The 16,825-nt window shown below is 45.0% G+C and overlaps 1 protein-coding gene across 2 annotated transcripts in view; it reads left to right on the forward strand.

Annotated features, from left to right (window-relative positions):
• The window catches only part of smg1 (SMG1 nonsense mediated mRNA decay associated PI3K related kinase), a 117,600-nt gene that overhangs the window by 30,321 nt on the left and 70,454 nt on the right, over positions 1 to 16,825 (forward strand). For both annotated transcript variants that reach the window (XM_084036205.1, XM_084036206.1), the window contains exons 15-26: positions 2,355 to 2,513; positions 4,101 to 4,219; positions 4,479 to 4,566; positions 4,647 to 4,748; positions 4,843 to 4,983; positions 5,330 to 5,556; positions 10,714 to 10,913; positions 10,997 to 11,158; positions 12,324 to 12,478; positions 12,556 to 12,689; positions 13,310 to 13,618; positions 15,113 to 15,254. In XM_084036205.1, coding sequence (XP_083892331.1) covers positions 2,355 to 2,513; positions 4,101 to 4,219; positions 4,479 to 4,566; positions 4,647 to 4,748; positions 4,843 to 4,983; positions 5,330 to 5,556; positions 10,714 to 10,913; positions 10,997 to 11,158; positions 12,324 to 12,478; positions 12,556 to 12,689; positions 13,310 to 13,618; positions 15,113 to 15,254 — 1,938 coding nt within the window. The remainder of the gene's footprint in view (positions 1 to 2,354; positions 2,514 to 4,100; positions 4,220 to 4,478; positions 4,567 to 4,646; positions 4,749 to 4,842; positions 4,984 to 5,329; positions 5,557 to 10,713; positions 10,914 to 10,996; positions 11,159 to 12,323; positions 12,479 to 12,555; positions 12,690 to 13,309; positions 13,619 to 15,112; positions 15,255 to 16,825) is intronic.

The following is a 16,825-nucleotide window of genomic DNA, read 5'->3' on the forward strand; positions in this document are numbered from 1 at the left end:
TTCATTGATATAAGCTGGAAAAAGTGGTTTGGGGGTTTAGTTACTAAGTAAATGTCACTTTTAATGCTTGTTGGTGACAAACAGACCAGGGCTCCAGACTAACATTTTTCACTAGGAGCACAGTGGCCCCTAACTTAAAATTTTAGGGGCGCAAGCAGAAAATTTAGGAGCGCACACCGAAATCGACTTGCAAAGTTTTCCTATAATTTTCACTGTATTACTGATAAATGGAGTTGCACTGTCATTGCACAGGTCGCGGCACATTTTATGTTTCAGACTGGCACTGTGTTTGGTCAATGTGTCATGTTTTAATTGTGTAGTGCCAGTCTTGTCGGCAAATTGTGTGTTCCCCGCATGTTGTGGGTATCGACAGCAGAATTTGCAGTTCATTGAATTCGTCTGCCTGAAATACCTCAGCCAGGTGAACTCGCGGAGCCACTCGTCGCGAAAGCTGAATTTCCTGGCTTTTTTCGCCACGACCGTCTCCTCACAGTCTGAGTCGGACTCATTCTCGACGTTTGTGTCCTCCGGAACATTATGTTTAAAGGCGGGTCCACACCGGACCGAAAATCGGCGTCTTTGAGAGAGTCGACATCCGTGACATGAGTCTCATTGGTGTGGTCGCTCGAATCGGCCCACGTCGGCGTTCATTTCAGCCGATTCAAATGTGTAATCCGCCATTCGAGTCGGCCATATTAAGTAGCCCGACTTCATTTACCGACGCGAGTTGGGCAGTCGGTGCGATGTGGACCCGCCTTAACACAACTGGGTAGAAAGTACAAGCTGATAGTCCGCTTCGCCGCCATTGTCCATTGTTTTGATGCCGGTATGTGAAATCTGTGGCGCGATAACCCCAAAGAACCGCCTCTTTTCACATATTAGCCTATCACAGTGGTCATTCGCCCCCCCGCTCTCACGCACATTGGCCAGCCGTCTCCTTTCTTCTTCTTTTGGAGTTAATGTCGGTTGGCAAACCAGCTCATTTTTGCATTACCGCCAACTAGTGGGCTGTAAGTTTGTCAGCAACAAAAAATATAAAAAAAATAAAATAAAAAAAAAAACAGCAAATTTACTGGTCGCGCATGCGCGAGTAGATTAAAAATGTACTCGCACTGTCACAGATTTAAGTCGCAAAATGCGACCATTTGGTCGCAGTCTGGAGCCCTGCAGACCCAAGTAGGGCTGTAGCGATACACTAATCTCACGATACGATACGATATTCGATATTCAGCTCACGATACGATATAAATCACGATATTCAGTCAACGATACGATTCGATATAATTCGATACACTTACATCATTTTCTGAAAGATTTAAAAGGTACAGTGTGATTTTGGTGACATCTTGTGAGTGTTCCATTTACTCCGATTGAATTAATATCAACTGAAAGAATCAATTACACAATATATGGCTCTGACCTGACAGAGTCTCCAGCTTGCAAATGCTGGACAAAATAAATCAAATATGTGGTGAGAAAATAAGTTACATTTATTTAAGTGCAAACTGTAACTTACAAAGCACACACACACACACAGTGGCGCTGCCAGCCGGAATCCTGTATGCACTGTGCGTACTTTTTATGAAGGTGGGCTAGATATTTAAATTTCAGCGGGTGACACCAAACAACGTCTGCCCAAGCAATTCAGAGCTTTTCTTTCGCTCACACAGTGACCTGGAGAGACGCAGCCACATTTGAGAGGACGATCGCGCGTGTGTGCGTAATAGCGCATAGCGCGTGTTGGTCCCTCTCCACTACACAACACAGCTCGGCTCTAGTCTCGTCACCTCTCTGCTGCTGAGCACTGTGGGCCGAGCCGATGCAGTTTATTAATTTCATGAGGTTATTTACTTACCCACGATGAAAAAAATAGCTTTGAATGAATATCAGCTGGGGGGCAGCGGATCATGTGTGATTTCCGTGGCCGTGACGCTTTGCAGCAGCTCGTGTGAACCTGGCGTCATGCCGGCGTGAACCGGGCGGCCGCTGAAGCACCGCGAACGAAGCACGCTTCCTTTCGGCGCCTTTGTTAACCGATAGTGCAGTTCAGACCAGACGCGTCGTCTCTCGGCGCAGCGAGCAGAGTGCCAGGGGGATTTGAATGGGACTTAATGTATCGATACTCGTGGCTAAAAAATCTATACTTTCTGTGGAAACAAAATATCGATTTATATCGCAGAATCGATAAAATCACTCAGCCCTAGACCCAAGTGCAGTGCACTATTCTAAGTTAACAAAAACACCTTGGTTGAATGAAAGCATAATTCTGAATATTCCATTTCTGCTACACATTGGACTGTTAAGATAATGCATTGAAAGACAATAACACTGGCCTCTTTCTTCTGTTTGTCCAGACACGATCACTTCATCTCATCCAGCCTGTCATCTTCTCCCTCCTTGTTCGATGGTGCTGTCATCAGCACCGTCACCACAGCAACAAAGAAACATTTCAGCACACTGCTGAGTCTGCTGGGAGGTCTGCTGGCAAAGGAGCACCTCTACCCAGAAGCCAGGTTCTTTATCATCTCAACAATGAACTTATCGTTGGAACAGGACATGTATATAACAGTTATATTATCAGTACTGGCTAGGGTTGTCACGATACCAGAATTTTAGTAGTCGATACCAATACCTGTGAATTTCCACGATTCTCGATACTAATTCGATACCACAATTAAAAAAAAAAAAAAAAAACAGGACCCATGTACTTTTAAATTCACTCATTTATTGAAAACTGCTTCAAACTGTCAAGTATTTAACACCACTGTGCTTTAAGATCTTTTTGCACAGAATTGAAATTGCAGTACCAGCTGCCAACAGACCTATAGCCATCCAGTATAAAAACAAACAATACTGTGCTTATAAATATGGTCATAAATAACAATAGTCAACTATTTTACATTAAAAAAAGAACAGCAGTGGTCTATAGCCGAGGTGTTTGGCCAGGTTTGACGTGCTTCCTCCTTTTGGTCTGAAAACTTCTGAGGCACTTTTTGCATGTCGGCTTGTTTGAATCAAGAATTGCTCCGGATTCATTCGCCTCGAATGCAAAATATTTCCACACGCGACTCTTCGCAACTGTCTTGTCGACGAGCCGACGTGTTGTGCTTTCGCTCCCACCTGCTGAAGCCATTTTTTTCGAAGACGGCAAGTTTTCTTCTTCAGCGCCGCTTACTGCTCTGTGCTGCTCACACGCGTATACTGCCCCCGTCAGTTCCGCCAAGAATCGACACGGCTCACCGAGTGAAAAGTTATATATTCGGTTCTGACGATACCAGAAAAAAGCAAGTATCGAAATATTTTTTTCGTGTCGGCATCGAATTGGTACCGAAGTATCGGTTCTTGTGACGACCCTAGTACTGGCATAGTTTCATCAATGCACAACAACAACAACAACAAGGTAGTCCACATGGAAAGCTGTCCCATTACCTGTCCACTGAGTGAGGTAACTGTCCCTCTGACTGATCCTCTTCGATACAGTAGGAATTGCTGTTGGGCTTCACAACAGCGATGTTACAGTTACAATTACACAGCCTGTTACTGTCTGAGTCAGAACATCAACAACACGAGACAAGACTTTCTCAGAATTGAGATCGTGATTCTCAGGGAAAGTATTTATTTTCTTCTCTAACAAAGAATCAACTTGATCAACAACATACCTCCACCAATCGTCGACATCATATCTTCACAGTCATACAAATGGTTCCTGGGTGTTGGAGGAAAAACTGGTTAAAAAGGGTCTGGGTCTGCTGCTGTTTGCACATTTGGCAGTAGAGTTGAGAAGATGGGTGGTTTACATTTCAGTTTACAGCACGTGGCACCATTAACTCTCCTTTTATTAGTCTTGCACATTCAAGTATTCACAAAACATTTTTATACACCACTTAAAAAAAACTGAAAATGACGATGTCCAAGAGCTTGGAAAAATAATAACATTGGTGAGCCTGAAAGTTGAGTGGTAGATCGATATAACAAAGGGATGTATGATAAAATATCTTTAGCACCTTTTTTCAGATCTATTCATGTCAGCCAAGACATAAGTCAGTAGCTCATGTTTGTGTACATTAAACCCAACCATTCCTTTATTTTTGGTTTGTCAGGAGGCTGCTGTTGACCTGGGCTCAGGAGATCTCTGTGCTGATGAAGAAGTCTGACACCTACAGTCCTCTCTTCTCTCTGCCCTCCTTCAACAAGTTCTGTAGGGGCCTGCTGGCTAATGGTGAGGCCACTACCTTCAAGAAGGGAGACGGGCTACGTCTTTGTCTTCTCATGTTGTTCAAGAAGACATCCAATCTTATCCAAGAAGGGCCAGTGTGGGTGCAGGTTTTGGTTTTGGCCCAGCACAAAAACCCTTCTTGGATAAGATTGGACTCCCCTGGGCTACGGGGGATGTCTTCTATTGTATTTGATCAAGAAGGCAAACAGGCTACACCTTTTCATGTTATTCATTGTTTTTCCTTTGTGTCTTCTCTGGACAGGTTTGAATGAAGACCAGAGTATCTGCCTCCAGACCTGCCATAGTTTACAGGTTCTGTCTTCATCTCTGTCCACTGAGCTACTGCAGAGGTGAACATCATGAGCTTCCAGTGTTAAACTTTGGATCAGTAAAGTAGACATGTTTTTGACTGCTCTCTACTGTCCATAAGGTGTGTGGATGTGTCCAGAGTCCAGTTGGTCCACTCAGCAGTCAGGGTGAGGCAGGCCTATGGCAAGCTGCTCAGGACAATCCCCTTGGATGTGGCTTTAAGGTGAATCTTATTGCACCACATCTACGGGAATGTGGATCTATTCTCCACATCTGTTGGACATCTGGTATATATGATGTTTTTTGTCTGTCCACAGTAACCACAGCCACCCTGAGATGAGGGAGATCTCACTGGCCATCCGCCACCACATGAGCCGAGCACCAAGCAGCACCTTCCACCCCCAAGACTTCAGCGACCTCATCAGCTTCATTTTATATGGAGTCCTGCACCGTGGAGGGTACGTGTCTACGCTGTAGAGATTACCAGGGCTGTATAGCAGCATACCATTTGACAAATTAAAAGGCTGAAAAAAACTTGTTGTGAACCTTTTAGAAAACAATAATTCTGTGTGGGGCCTATATTAAATATTAATTGTAAGAATGGTAATTTGATTCCACATTTTATTTTAGGTGGACATATTTAAAATACACTGATTATGTTTTTTCTCCACAGCCAAAACAAGACACTTGTAATTTGAATGACTTGCAATATTTTTGTAACATGTTTCTACTACTTTTATTAATGCAGATTATACTTCTGATGAATGTAGTACTGTGTTATTAATGCTTCCTGTCTATCCACAGCAAGGATCCGTGGCTAGAGCGTCTGTACTACAGCTGCCAGCGTCTGGAGAAGCGTGATGGCCGAGGAGGCGTGGATGGCAGCAGACCCAATGTGGTCCCACGAGTGCTGTTGAAAACCGAGGCAGTGCTGTGGCAGTGGGCGGTGTGGGAGGCTGCACAGTTCACCGTGCTATCCAAACTCCGAACGCCGCTCGGCCGAGCTCAGGACACCTTCCAGACCATCGAAGGTTTGTCTTCATAGTGCCCCAATCCTTATCTCCACTCTCAAGTTTAATCCAAACAGCCCAAAACCCTCACTGACTTTACGTGAACGCACCTCAAAGTGTGAGGGTTTAGTTCCATCCCATTTTCAAATCATTGAGTGCTTGCCGACTCTACCGCAGTCATTTTGAGCCTTTTCGGCTCACTTGACATAAGTCCGCATTTCTGCAGACAAATGTTCGTGTTGTGACGTCACGTTTGTTGCTAGGCTACAAAGGTAAGAGGACAGCACATGAGATACATTAAAGGTCACATATTATACTGTTTTCATCAATTTCACACAGCTGTCAGAGGTCCAACAACACTGTATTCGATATGCATTGCCCCAAACCCATCTGTGGTCCTGAATTTCAGCTGTCTAAAGGTTGCTCAAATGAGCTCTTCTGAGAACATGCTGTTTCTGTGTCTGCACCTTTAAATGCTAATGAACTCCGTCTGTCATCGCCTACTCGGAGAGACGGAGACGATGCTGCTACGCTGCAGCATGCGGCAATGTTTACGTGGATGTACCGCTATGGCTCGCCTATGTGGCTCAGGTGAAGTTGCTGGGGCCCGTGTTGTGGGGACAGATACTTTTACTAGGGTCAGTGTCAAGGCAAAGTCAGCTTTGTACTGACCCTCGTTACTGAAGCAGCCCGATGTGAAGTGGTTAGCACACACATAGAAGCTAACACGGACCGTAGCCGTAAAAATGAAACGCAAGAGACCAGACCCGGACCGCCGTGCACTGTGCTCTGTCGGACTCACGCCCCCGGGTTCCGGTTCAGCAGTGAAGACTCACCACAGCGCGTGAGACAGAGGGAGGATTATCTCCAGCTTCACAGGGATTTATTCACGGAGCACCAGCCGGATCACCCAGCGCCATGACCGTTAAGTTAGGCTGCACTCTCCGTGCACGCTGTGGGTTCGTGCGTGCTGTCTGCCCGTGCTCTCCTTGCATGCTCTCTGTGAGCGCTGTCTGCCCTTGCTCTCCGTGCGAGTGCGTGCTCTCAGTGCACGCTATGGGTCTGTTGGTCGCACTCTCCCGCGCTGTCTGTCCATGATGTTGGTCCACACTCTCCGTGCGTGCTGTGGGTCTGTGCGCGCTGTGGGTCCGTGCGCGCTGTCGGTCCGTGCCAGTCCATGCTGCTGTCAGTCCTACTGTCGGTCTGTCCTTGCTCTCTGTGGGTCTCTCTGGTTGGCGCTCTCTGTCTGCTTTCTCTGTCCGCGCCGTCGGCTCTCAGCGCTGTGTTGCGAAACGCCCCCCCCTTCGAATCTCCTATCATCGTGCAGAGGAGTTCAGGCTTATGCAAATCATTTGCATAAGTATTATGGTCCGCGTATGGTCCATGTACGTTGCGGCCATCCGACTTTCGTTTTGAAGTCGACAATCGGAAAATGGATAACGAGTCGTTTCCCGGTTTTCACTTCAAAATGAAAGAACCTAAAAAACGAGAAACGGATACCATGTTCATGAATGGGAATCGGGGATGAAATAACAGTGCAATTTTTCATTCCAGATTTTGCCGTACGTCTTTTTTAATGACCCGGAAGGCGCCGTGTTATGCCGCTAAAACACTTGATCTGAAGTAATGTCTTGGTGTCCTGCTTAATTTCTATCGGCAATTAACGTTAGCTTTAAAACGAGAAACGGAAAACGACTCTGTGTTCATGAATGGGAATCGGGGATGAAATAACAGTGCCATTTTTCATTCCAGATTTTGCCGTACGTCTTTTTTTAATGACCCGGAAGGCGGCGTGTTATGCCGCGAAAACACTTAATCTGATCCGAAGACCGATTTCAATGTCTTTATCTGAATGTTCAGATTTTATAACAGCCAGGAGGTCAAGTGGCATGTCTTGTGGCGCCACAACAAATTTAAATCTGCACGACAAATATTTAATGACGATGAATTTGAAGACGAAGAACAATCCATAAAATCCATCTTTCGGACATAGCCATGGACAGTTATATTTTTTTCAGAGGTGCAAAGAGACTGGCCGTCAGGGAGGATGACATGACTCTGATGAATTTTCCAGGTTCAGTTCTCAATGTGTCATAGTTTTGCACACAAGTAAATTCATGCTAGGTGTAAAAGGTTGATTAGCCAAGGTTATGCCATAGATTAAAAAAAAAAAAAAAAAAAAATGCATATGGCCCCCTGCCGTGTGTGCGTGTGTACATTTTTTTGGCACATTTTTTTTCTTCTAAATGTACCTTAATGTATTTTTAAAAAAAAACACATTAAGGTACTATCTTACCAACGGTAGTTCCCCTGGAAGGCAGGTTATATGTGCTGTCGTTGGATGCTATACGAATTATTTCAAGCAGATCATCATCCTCCACAATGTTAATCGGCCTGCAAGCTGTAGCCACCCATTTCGCTATCGCTGTTGTGAGCTGGTTGCTTGTAGACTTGTCAAGGCGCCTTGTTTGAAATGTATCCAGGGTCGTCTGTTTTGGCTGAGGGGGCGGCGGCGGGCTATCTGCATCTGCCGTGTGTTTGGCTTGCAAGTGATATCTCAGACTGGACGTACTTCTATGGTAGCTCATTTCATACCCACAGTACGCGCAGATAACTTTGGTCCTATCGACTGAACCATCCGGCAGTCTTTTGAAGGTGAATTTGCCGTTCACAAGTCCTTTCTCCATTTCTTCGCTTCCTCCTTTGTCCCGTAGTGGCGCCAGTCCTGCTTCTTCTTCTTCTGCCTCCCTCTGGATCAAGACTACTGGTGCCACCGACGGCCTTAAATCATACAATGCTTGTTTTTTTTTGTTTTTTTTAAATACCGAGCGTTATCGCGCGTTAACATTTTTTTACGGCGTTAAGAGGATGTTGCGTTAACTTTGACAGCCCTAATATACACTCAACAAAAATATAAACGCAACACTTTTGTTTTTGCTCCCATTTTTCATGAGATGGACTTAAAGATCTAAAATTCATTCCAGATACACAATATTACCATTTCTCTCAAACATTGTTCACAAATCTGTCTAAATGTGTGATAGTGAGCACTTCTGCTTTGCTGAGATAATCCATCCCACCTCACAGGTGTGCCACATCAAGATGCTGATCTGACATCATGATTAGTGCACAGGTGTACCTTATACTGCCCACAATAAAAGGCCACTCTGAAATGTGCAGTTTTGTCTCACAGCAAAATGCCACAGATGCCACAAGCATTGGGTCCGTTGGCTTGTCTTCTTCTTTTCTCCCTCCGTTTGGTTCCAGCCCTGCAACCCAGGCGTCTCCTCCTTAACTCCTGCGGGACCGCAGGTCTGTCTCCGGGCAGCAGCACAGGCTTACACAGCGCAATCAGCTGTTCACGTGTGTAAACAATGCCCTCTCTACTACCGGCAAAGTTCTCTGTTACAAAAAGTAAAAGAAGTAACGCGGAGAAAAGGAACAAAACTCACTCCAGTCATTGTCTCAACGTTAATGCACGGATTGTAATTATTTGAAAAACAAACGAAAGACTAAAACCAACAAATAAACAAAGTTAAGAAAAACACGACGGGAGCTGCAGCTACAAGCTGCCGCCTGAGGCAGCGCCAGAGAGTAAGCTGAAGTAATGTCTTGGTGTCCTGCTTTCTTTCTATCGGCAATTAACGTTAGCTTTCATTTGCTGTGATCTCTGTAGCAGTCATAGTCCGCCATCATTATCTTTGATATCGTATGTGAGCATTTAATAATTTAATAATTATTTATTATTAGTATAATTAGTATATTTTATCCGTTCAGATGTGTCCAGATGTGTGATTAATGAACAAAAGGCCCATTAGTGTGAACTGTGAAGCTGTATCACTGCATGGTTCGAATTACCTGAAAGCCTACTTGGAGACATTTAGGGGGAGCTCTAAAACACTGTTCATAAACGCTCTGACAGCGTCTGACGCTCGCATTTTGAAGTAAACCTACTGTTTTAAACACGACCGGGAGCCGCTCCGTGAGTCGGTGTCCAGCTCATGGAGCCTGCTAACAACGGCGATTAATTAACATAGTGTGGAGTTATGATTAGCTGTGCTTTATGTGACTTTCACCCAGTTGGAAGAAAAAATAAAAGATAAAATGAGATGGCTGGTCCGCTGTGGCTTTACCGGCTCACATTCCTCTCGGGAAAAGCCTAGCAGGAGACCAAAGCGATGAAAAATGGTAGGCCTACTGTTATTTCATCCTTGATTCCCATTCATGAACACAGTCGTTTTCCGTTTCTCGTTTTCTGATTTTAAAATGAATAACGGGATACAAGTCATTTTCCGTTTTTTGTTCTTTTATTTTGAAGCGAAAAACGGGAAACGACTCGTTATCCGTTTTCCGATGGTCGACTTCAAAACAAAGTCAGATGGCTGGTTGAACACTTGGTATATTCATCAACCAGTTAACTTTAATTAGCTTATTGAAGCTGTTTTAACTTAAAAGTGAACAACAACAAAAGCCTGTCTCACCTCAACCTTGAGGGCTCAGACCTTAGGGGGACCCTTAAGTGAGTGAGTGAGTGTGTGTCTGTGTGTGTGTCTCTCTCTCTCTCTTTTCACTGATGTCTCCCCGTTTCACACAGCAGGCCTCTTTTGCTCACTCATGAAAATGGAAGTGAATAACAGCTTCTTTACGTGTATCGCATCTTTCCCCTGGCACCCGACATATCACCTCTTGCTGCCCTCATCTGTCTGTTTTAAGATACATACATTGGGTGATTGACTACTTACTACATGTATGGAAAAAATATAACATTTTCTGAAAAATAAATATATGATGTTATAACATTTGGAAAAATACTACTTTTAACTTGACACCAACGTTGGTCCTGATGATGCAGGATGTCCAATCTATGGAGCTTTATGGTAGGCAAGTGGATAAGGCAAATGTCTTCAAAAATCGGAAGCAAGTCCAGTTGCCTACCATAAAGCTTTCAAAGAGTGACATAAGAGTTTTTAGAATTAAAATCGTCAAAATTATTCATTTTAATTTGGGTTTTTGTATATTGAATAACAGACATGGACATGTAGCTTGTCCACAGTTTCTAAATGGCCACACCTCAGAATGCATTTTATGCCGGTATGCAAATAAATACCCCCCAAAACTTCAAGAATAATGATTTGAATGTTTTGCATTGACAATTAACACTCTTTATGTGTGTTCCAGGTATGATCCGGAGCCTGGCGGCACACAGTCTGAACCCAGACCAGGATGTGGGAGCGTGGGCCGGTGCTGGAGGTGACGGCGATGGTCACCACTCCAACCAGCTCCGCCTGGCTCTACTGCTTCAGTACGTGGAGAACCTGGAGAAGCTGATGTACAATGCCTACGAGGGCTGCGCCAATGCTCTCACCGCCCCGCCCAAGGTGAGCAGCTTAAATCTGTCTGACGATCAGGGGACTCAGTTTAAAGGGGTTCTCGATGGTAACGTGACGTATCTCTGTCTCAGGGCATTAGGACATTCTTCTACACCAACCGTCAGACCTGCCAAGACTGGCTGACCAGAATCCGCCTGGCACTCATGAGAGTGGGTCTTCTTTCTGGACAGCCTGCTGTCACCATTCGCCATGGATTCGACCTGCTGACAGAAATCAGAAACAACAGCACCCAGGTCAGTACTGGCACACCAGTGATCTATCGATCCATGTTTATCTAACGATGAGATGATAGAGGGTTTTATCGTGGATACCGTTAGCAACATGTATGTTTCAGTACCATGTATATGATGCACAGCACTCTGGTTCCACAAAGCCGGGATGCTTCTGGAAACAGAGACACCGTTGCTGCGTTACGCCACTAACCAAAGTTCTTTATAAACTGTGAATGGCAGCGTATCGAGGGCTCTCCTTTCCTTGGTTACAGAGGAATCTGTTATTTTTTGCTTCCATGCCACATAAATAACAACAAAATCCTCCTGTTATTTTGAACATTGGTATTGGCGCATCCCTTTGTTTCTTTGAGGTGAGTAAGATCTCCTTTGTAGCTTCCCTGCATGCACGGCCCTGCTGTGTTACTCTCATCACAGACTACAGCACCACCAGCTCCCCAGACAGTCGGATGACCTCAACACCTTCTACACCCACTTTGAAACCTCCTGTTACAGCACAGAGAGGAGGCACGCACACACTGGGACTACCCTGATGTTGGCTCTGGTTTTATTTGTGTGATATGCTGCCATTTTAAATTCCTTTGTTTTTGTACTATTTATCTATTTTTTTACATTGTTTGACATTCTGTGGAGGAAACAAAGAAAAGCACGTTTCTTTACTGTGCATACGGTATGATAATAAACCCTTTGAATTAGAGTTGTTCCGATTCCGATACCAGTATCGGAAATGCCTCAGATACTGCCGAAAATGCTGGCATCGGTATCTGCGAGTACTGGAGTCCAGGCACTGATCCGATACCATGTAATTTATTAGAAATTGGAATTTATTTACTGGTTAGCTCCGTTAGCTCACTACTGTTTTATACTGTTCTATTACATTTTTTTTTTTTAAATGGCTTCCATTCGCTGTATTCATCCATTTTTTAAAAGGGTTTAACCTGAGCCAGGCCTTACCACAATGATAATCATATCACAGTCATGCAGGTGTAGTATGATCTTTTGCTTCTTTTTTTTTTTAACACTGTTATTGGTACTCGGTATCGGCCGATACCCACAGCACGAGTATCGGAATCGGGAGGGAAAAATGGTGTCGGAACATCTCTACTTTGAATCCTGAATATCAAGTGTGAAGCATGGACTAATACCATGTTATGATTGTGCTCCTCAGGGTCCAGAGCTGGAGGTTCCTCTGACGTTGCTGGTGGAGGCTCTGTGTGAGCTGCGTTGTCCTGAGGCCATCCAGGGTCTGGCAGCCTGGTGTCTAACCACCACTGGTCGGGGGCTGGGCTGGCTGTCTTCAGTGGCTCTGCAGGCTGAGGGACGGTAAGATGCAACGCCGCCTTGAACACGCATGCTCACAGCTCAACACTCAACTCAACCGTCTGTCCGTCTGTGTGTAGGTTTGAGAAGGCAGCTCTGGAGTATCAGGACCAGCTCTCTGCTGTCACAGGGATGGACTGCAGCATCAAAAGCTCTGAATGTTGTCTGCTCAAACTCTCCAGCAACACCAGTAGCCCCAAACACGCCAGCAACGGTAACCAGCAAACTCGTAACTCCATCATACTACTACTCAATAATAAAATGGTCCAAATGTATAAACCCAGAATTCAGTTTCCTACAAAGAAGACTGAGCTTCCCTGGCTCCTCATCAAAACACCTGACATTACATTCAACGGCTGGTCACACAGCAACCTCCAGTTCATGCTGAAGTGCCTTAAACTGTCATTCTCTTTGCTGGTCATCAGGGGGCGACGAGAAAATGAGCCGACTTCTCTCTTGATGTATTGTCTCAGTAAACATGAGTTTATGGTCTCAATCTCTAGTTTCAAGTCTTCTTCAAACCAGCATGATGTTCATTTAGTACATTATGGTCCATTTAGAGTCCAGCAGACCAGAAAGCAGGGGATGCTTTAGGGGGCGGGGCTACCTGCTGATTGACAGGTCACTACCACAGCCTTGCTACACTCAGCTGTAAAATTTACTTTGAATTATGGAAGCTAATTGTAAATGCTTCACACCAGGAGCCAGATGTAGTTAGGTTGCAGCTCTGTTGCTTGTGTTTGAAGAGTCCAGCATGTCGTCCATGGATTGGACAAAGGCCTGAAGCTCCGCCCCCACTGCTGCACAAAGAGCTCACTGTTGTTTCCTCAACAGGTGACAGCAGGAAGACTGTGCTGCTGAAGTCCGGTGAGTGCTCCCCTGAAGTGATCAACTTCCTTGCCAACAAGGCGTGTCAGTGCTATGTGGCGCTCTGTGATTGGGCCTCTGTTAAAGAGTGGCAGGTCACCGTCAACACCCTCAAACTGAACTCAAGCAGTCCAATCAACATCAACCTGAGGATGGACTTCAATTACATCCAGGCTCTGAGTCGCTTTGAGGATGGAGACCTGGTAGAGTGTGGAGCTCAGCTGGAGCTGCTGCCGGGGGAGGATTGCTCACTGTCCAGCAGCAAGGACAAACTGGGTGAGTCCATCATTGGACAGACTCTATCAGGGTCCCTGTGGACCGTCAGGAAGTCTTACATATTTTAATGGTGGCTATAGACATTTAGGACATCATTTTTGAACCGTTGCAAGTGCTCTGAATCGATGGGCCTCTTCCTCTTACTTAAATAGCAGGAAGATTACATTAATTCTGTTTCCTCATGCTAACTTCAAAAGTAAATCCACATTTAGCGTGTGTGTGTGTGTGTGTGTGTGTGTGTGTGTGTGTGTGTGTGTGTGTGTGTGTGTGTGTGTGTGTGTGTGTGTGTGTGTGTGTGTGTGTGTGTGTGTGTGTGTGTGTGTGTGTGTGTGTGTGTGTGTGTGTGTGTGTGGGGATTGATAGTGTGTGTGTGTGTGTGTTAGGGCTGCACGATTCTGGAAAAAATGTGAATCACGATTTTTTGGCTGAGAATTGAGATCACGATTCTCTTGCACGATTTTTTTCCACAAAATGTTTATTGCACTGATGAACTTTAACAAAACAAAAAAACGTTTGTTGCTTTGGCAGAGGCATAGTAGTAGTTCTATCATTGGAAGATAAGTAATTTTTACAAAAGTAAAAAAAAAAAAATTCTCTGTGGACACGTACCTAATACGTGTCCACAGAGGCGATTTTAAACGCGAGTGGACGCGCCGCTTCCCAGTATTGCACGCTTGGTGGGCTGCCACTAGGAGGATGATTGACAGGCGCTCTCCTTCATACAACCACGCGCACACTTCATGGCTGCACCTGATTGGACGATCGCTTTCACAGCTGTCCTGTCTGCTCCGGAGTTCACGCAGACCAACATGGCGGCTCGTTTGGAAACTTTCTCTTATTCTACGAAAATAGTTCACCGAAAGGTGTTTCTGAAAACATTTTAAGCGAGAAATAAGCTATGCAGTTGCTGAATCTGTCTTTATTTTAGATCGACAACATTCAGTTTAGAAGATTTTCGCGAGCGTTCGCGAGCGTTCCCGAGGCGGCGAGTCGAGCCCGGCGCAATGAATGGGACGCGGGGAAACACCGCTGCCTGTGGACACGTACCTTCTCTCTTTCCAAACACTCAACTGCAGGCGGCTTCCTCCACTAAATCACGTGTTGTAAAGACGCTTTACCATAGGGTGAGGGAGGAGGCAGCGGCAGTGCTGCGTTTGGGGGCGCTTCAAAAATGTGGCGCTTTGTGATGCAGCTCGAGATATAAAATGCTTCAGAATCGCTCTGTGTAGAAATGAGATCACGTGTATGTTTGAATCGAGATCGCGATTTTTTAACGATTTTTTGTGCAGCCCTAGTGTGTGTGTGTGTGTGTGTGCGTGGATTGATAGTGTGAGTTGATTGATAGTGTGGTTGACAGTATTCAAGTATTTCTTCATCAAAATAAAAAAAAAATCTGTAATGGGAAGATTTGTAAAAAAAAATTTAAGAAATGCTGTTAAAAAATGTCTTCAAATATCCCTAAGAGCATCGACATTTTCCTGGTCTGTGTTTCAGACCTGAAGAGGCTCCTGCCCTCCATGAGTCCAGATCCCACTGAGCTGCAGAGAGCCATTGAGGTGCAGCTCCTTCGCAGTGCCGTCAGCGCCATGACAAATGCAATTCAACAGCAGGAGCAGAGGACCGCAGCCAATCCAGAGTCAGTATTCACAGGGATACCTATGTGTTTCAGGTCCTGGACTGGAAACAGAAACCAGGACTGGGTCCTGAAGGAGTCCAGGTTACCTTTTATGGGTCATGATTGAACTAGTTGGTCTTTGTCTGGTTTGTGTTTGTGAATGAATGAATGGAAATGTATTTCAGACGTGAACAAAACAAAACAGAAGTTAAATGGATTAAATCATTAAGCAAAAGAAAATGTAAAGCATACTACCAAACATATTCCCATAACAATGATTGATGTCGGAAACTGAGTAGGAAGAAGTTTAAACTGATTTAATTCTACCCCTTCACAATTCAGCAAATAATCTTTGTTTTTCATTTTCTAAAGGATGCACCTTTATATGCTAATTTAATATACCGTAGATGACCATTTAGTAGCCCGGGCGTTTAATATGCTAAATCGACTTGGAGCCCAGGCGTTTATAAGAACCAGGCGCGTATTTGCAACAGGCTACAATTTATTTTTGCAATGAGCAGCACCAGACCATCATGCAAAGAACAAGGAGCCTCACCATAGCACCACTGGAACAAAACTACTTTTTCCCCCCGACGCATCTTTATTGACATCAGACAATAAATACAAAGACAGTTTGTCTGTGTTACCGCGACACAGGGAGCTGATCAGAGCAGTGTTATGAATGATAACGGAAGGGGGGGTCGATCGCGGTAATTTCAACACTGTACATTAGCGCATTTATCTATATCCCTATATCCCTCAGTCTAGCGCGCCTGTGTTTGTGTGTCTGTGTGTGTGTGTGTGCGCGCGCCTGCATGCGAGAGAGAGAGCGGGAGCGAGAGGAGGGGCTGACTGACAGAAGAGGTGAGAGCCGGTGAAGTGCTGTTAAAAAAAAACTTTTGTTTTCTGTGCAAGACTATGGTAAACACTTAATCGCCCGGGCGTTTAATTGAACCGGCGTTTATTATGCCAAATGAGGTCGGACCCCTGCGGCTATTAGAGCACAGGCGCGTATTTGCACGCGGGCGATTATTTGGTCATCTACGGTATGACATATTATTATTAATTATATAATATCATTTCATGTGTCATGTTCATATTATATACCATACATAAATATATGTACATACGCAAACTGTATATATGCATGTATACATTTTGCAGAACACATACATGCATGCATACACATACACATTCATACACACCTGGAAGGCAGTCCTGGGTCATTGTTGGGTCAGGTTTAGTTTTGTGTGAGTTTCGTGTCAGTGTTGGGTCAGGGAAGAGGGTCCCGGGTTCGATTCCCAGGTGGGATCCGGGTTCCTTCTGTGTGGGGTTTGCATGTTCTCCCCGTGTATAAGCGTGGGTTCTCTCCGGGTTCTCCGGCTTCCTCCCACAGTCCAAAGACATGCAGGATGGGGATAGGTTCATTGATGACTCTAAATTGCCCGTAGGTGTGAATGTGAGCGTGAATGGTTGTTTGTCTCTATATGTTAGCCCTGTGATAGACTGGCGACCTGTCCAGGGTGTACCCTGCCTTCGCCCAATGACAGCTGGGAACGGCTCCAGCCCCCCCGCGACCCTGAATACAGGAT

The sequence above is a fragment of the Eutrigla gurnardus genome, assembly GCF_963514095.1.
Source record: "Eutrigla gurnardus genome assembly, chromosome: 20".
NCBI lineage: Eukaryota > Metazoa > Chordata > Actinopteri > Perciformes > Triglidae > Eutrigla > Eutrigla gurnardus.